At 35.2% G+C, this 4371-nt stretch overlaps 1 protein-coding gene across 1 annotated transcript in view; it reads right to left on the bottom strand.

Moving 5' to 3' along the window:
- Positions 1-1537: 1537 nt before the first annotated feature.
- The window catches only part of LOC112906239, an 11216-nt gene continuing 8382 nt past the window's right edge, over positions 1538-4371 (bottom strand). The window contains exon 3 of the mRNA XM_025980066.1: positions 1538-1635. Coding sequence (XP_025835851.1) covers positions 1538-1635 — 98 coding nt within the window. The remainder of the gene's footprint in view (positions 1636-4371) is intronic.

Raw genomic sequence — 4371 nt, 5'->3', positions numbered from 1 at the left:
AGGTCTACCTCTACCCCTCCTAACTCCTGTTTCTGCCTCTAATATGTCTCTGACTAGACCTTCATGTCTGAGAAGGTGTCCTACCAACCTATCTCGCCTATTTTTTATTGACTTTCATAGAGTTCTCTGTTCTCCTATTCTTTCTAATACCTCTTCATTTCTAACCTTTTCTACCCACGTTATCCTAATCACTCGCCTATGACACCACATTTCGAAAGATTCTAAGCTTTTCATTTCCGCCGCGCCCACTGTCCATGTTTGGCACCCGTACAACGCCGCGCTCCAAACATACATCTTTAACAATCTTTTTCCCTACTACTCCTTCCGTCCTGACTTATCTGACTTCCTAGATATCTAAAATCAGCTACTTCTTCTAATTTTTCGTCTCCTATCTTTATATTCGCTCTTTCCTACTAACCTATCTTGCCTATTTCTTATTGACAGTCTTCTGTTTTCCTTTTCTTTATAATACCTCATCATTTCTAACCTTCTCCTTCTTGTCCGTGGTCTCACTTTTTTTAATATTTGCTAACGGTACACCTCTTTGTTGATATTTGTTCGTTGATCCAGTAAAGTTAGGAATGTTTTCTTGCTGGGGGAAATTGAAAGCCAAGTCATAGGATTGAAATTTTGGAGGTATTTGATTATTTCAAAAGATCAAGGATCTTCCGCTGGATATCTTTTGTTGTTTCGATTGCTGTATGAATTTTTGTAGCCGCACACGTTTTTACTAATTCATCCGCGAAAAGTTGAAATTTTGTAGCTTGTAGGTTTCCAAGTTATTTGACGCATCGATTTGTGTTTAACACTAGTTTGACGTACGATTTTTCTTATGAGCACCTTTGGAGTTTGCTGCTCTGGTTTCCACTTTTCTATCCATTGAGATAATGAATACAGTCAAAACCGTTTACTACGGCATCGCTTAGAACAACGTACCGGTTATATTGATCAAAATCATAGGTCCCGGCTTAATTCTGTTAGACCGCCTTATAAAAAACACTGGTTTTTACGACATTGCTTATTACGACATATCTCTTTAAGCGACTACATTTAACTGATATTTTCGGAGAATTATATCTGTTAGAACGACCAGCTCTATTGTAAACATTTGAATAGGTAACAATATCCACATCTGGTACAGTAAATGACCATTTAGGGTCTATTGTAATTTTCAGAATATCTGCTACTGAAGCTAAGGAGTTTATTAATGCAGATAACTCTATTGCAATTTGTGCACGAGCTACGGAAGATGATATTGTACAAGAAGTTCAAGAGGAAAATGACGAACAGGAAGAGACTGAAGAACAATTTACAGTGCCAACTAAAATTCCAAGTTTTATTAATATAGAAAAATGATAATTATATGTACGTAATGTTTTTTTATAATACGTTTTATGTAAAATAAATAAAATGTGGTTTTATTTTATATATTAATATATATTAATCACACATTCAATAAAAGGTATTAAGTACTTAATAATAACGTCACCGGCTATTACGACTATCGGTTTTTACGACCAAATATGAGTAGTCCCTNTTAGGCGGGCCGACGCCCCAGTTGGGGCCGCCCTTGCGATGTCCCAACGTAGTCGAACTCGGTGATGTAGATGAAGTATCCCTGATGAAGGTTGTAGACTACATGAAGCAATAGATGTTTGCCACACCTAGGCCCCAGTTAAATAACTAGGCATTCTATGCATTGGCTGTATACATCGATCGCTCCCTAAACTTATCTTTACATTGGCGAGCTATGTGTAGAGACTTATCCCCCTACTGGACGCCCTTGTGCCGATATCACCCCAGCTCTACCGACACTTAGGCCACTGTTGTATATGGCAGGTCAAGGGGTGGACTTCTACCCATATTAACACACGTCACTAGGGTTGCCACCTTTTCAGGCTTTACATAAAGTATTTCTCGACTAAAAGGTTCAAAATAAAAAGTACTCAGCATAAAAATAAAGTATTTTATTTTTTGTTTTTAAAAACATATTTTTTGTTACACCTAGCAGCCAGTAACAAATTGCTGTCACTCTTAAATATATTAATAGCCTCTAAACATAGCAAACAAAAATTTAAGTAAACTAAAAGTCCATTTTTAATTAGTTTTAATGAAGCTTTATTCCTGTCGTCCCGCCACTTTGTTTTCATAACTCTTTCTGTAAATGCTGAAGTGGCCGGAACGGACAGCAAAAGTGACACTACTTTGAACAGATTTTGGAAATCAGGATGTTCCGTAAATATGGCTTGTCATTTTCTGTGCAAAATTATTTATGTAAAAGTACCCTAAATTTCGAATAATCGCTTACGAAATTACGATGTTTACTTAAGACCTTAAATAAAGTATTTGCGTACTTTATGTGTCTTGTAAAGTATAACGTACGCACAGTCGAAATAGAGTACAACACTTTATAATAAAGTACGGGTGACAACCCTAGTCGTGGGCATCGACGCCCGAACAATATCATCGTTAAGATGAAATCCTTGATTTTCATACGAGACAAGAGCAGTTGCGGCATCCTTATATCGTAATTTACAGCGAATGCAAGCCTTACAGGAAACTAATTTTAAGCCGCTAGGAGATTTGTGTTAGGGGCTTTTACATGAAAGTGCTGCAGGTCCAATTGTTTTCATAGGATATTATTTACGGACAAATATTGTTTCACGAAATAATGATAACTATTATTGGTGCGACGTGTAACTTTTTTGCTCGATTCAGAAATAATTTTGGTAGACGTCTCGAAGCCTAATTACTAGACGGGATTCAATTTTCGAATAATTGTGTAGTACGGATGTGTGTGTGTGTGTATGTGTATGTACTGTGTAAAAAAGGTAACGTGACTTTGTGATACCTCAAGGGTGGCATGGAAATTTGTCTTTATAAAATTATCTACATTTAGATAGAGTATCTCTCCAAACGTTATTCGTTTATGAATCTATCTATTAGTTGAAGGGTAATTTGAATAGTGCTGCTACCGTCTGAGTCCTTATCTCAACTCGGTGCAAAGGTACAGATTTACTTACTAATTCACGCCCAGGACCGGCTTGGGCTTGTAACTTGTTGTTTTACAATTTTTTTGTTTCTTAATCACGCTGCTGTACTCACTATGCGATTCCTTATTGCATCTAGATGACACCCTCCAAAGCTTGCTACTTATTTCAGAAACAAAATTACTCATGCTGGGATGTGGAATATTCTAGTTTAAAGCTTTAAATTATAGTTATTAATAATATTAATTATATTATGAACTTATTCTTTGTATGAATAGATGGCTGTACGAATCAAATAGAAATCGCGTGTAGTCGATATTTGACCAATAACAAAAAAAGTATTGTATCGAGCGGGAATCAAACTTTGACCGTTGTAGGTAGGGTTGCCACCTTTTCAGGCTTTAAATAAAGTATTTCTCGACTAAAAGGTTAAAAAAAAAGTACTCAGTTTATTTTTTGTTTTTAAAAACATATTTTTTGTTACACCTAGCAGCCACTAACAAATTGCTGTCGCTCTTAAATACATAATAGCCTCTAAACATGGCAAACAAAGATTAGAGTAAACAAAAAGTTCATTTGTAATTAGTTTTAATGAAGCTTTTTTCCTGTCGTTCCGCCACTTTGGGTTCATAACAGAGAATACTCTTTCTGTAAAAGCTGAAGTGGCCGGAACGGACAACAAAAGGGACACTACTTTGAACAGATTTGGGAAATCAGGTTGTTCCGTAAATATGGCTTGCCATTTTTCTTCAGTGCATGTTTCTTTGAAAGTGATACTGCTGTTACAATTTTTTTCCCGAATTTGATTTAAATGGTTCACTTCATTGTAAAATGTATCATAATTAATTTTTGTTTCCATATTTATGGTTTCAGTAATTTTAAGAATCACTTCAAAGGACAGAGGGTTGATCAAGTTAAAATGACTTATGAGAGCTAACCAATTGTCATCATTGTTGTTGAACCCTTTTTCCAAATAGCATACTGCTTTTTCAATAAACAAATTGAAGTTTTTACACACTCTTGCTTTTATTCCAGGTGAAGATTGTTCTATGGATTCGATTTTCCGTAAAACTTGTCTTCTTTTCTTTTAATTAAATCGTTTTTTATATTTGTCATAATATTAAATACATCTAATATTGTAATGGAATTTCCCTGTCAATGAAACTAGCGTTCAGAAACATAGAAACATTCTCAAAAATATTGTATTGTGCAATATTATTGATACTCTGAATTTCGAATAATCGCTTACAAAATTACGATGTTTACTTAAGTCCTTAAATAAAGTATTTTTGCGTACTTTATGTGTCTTGTAAAGTATAACGTACGCACAGTCGAAATAGAGTACAATACTTTATAATAAAGTACGGGTGGCAACCCTAGT

The sequence above is a fragment of the Agrilus planipennis genome, unplaced genomic scaffold, assembly GCF_000699045.2.
Source record: "Agrilus planipennis isolate EAB-ADULT unplaced genomic scaffold, Apla_2.0 scaffold14, whole genome shotgun sequence".
Taxonomy (NCBI): domain Eukaryota; kingdom Metazoa; phylum Arthropoda; class Insecta; order Coleoptera; family Buprestidae; genus Agrilus; species Agrilus planipennis.
Note: the sequence above shows the minus strand (reverse complement) of the source record. Positions and strands in the feature narration are given on the sequence as shown.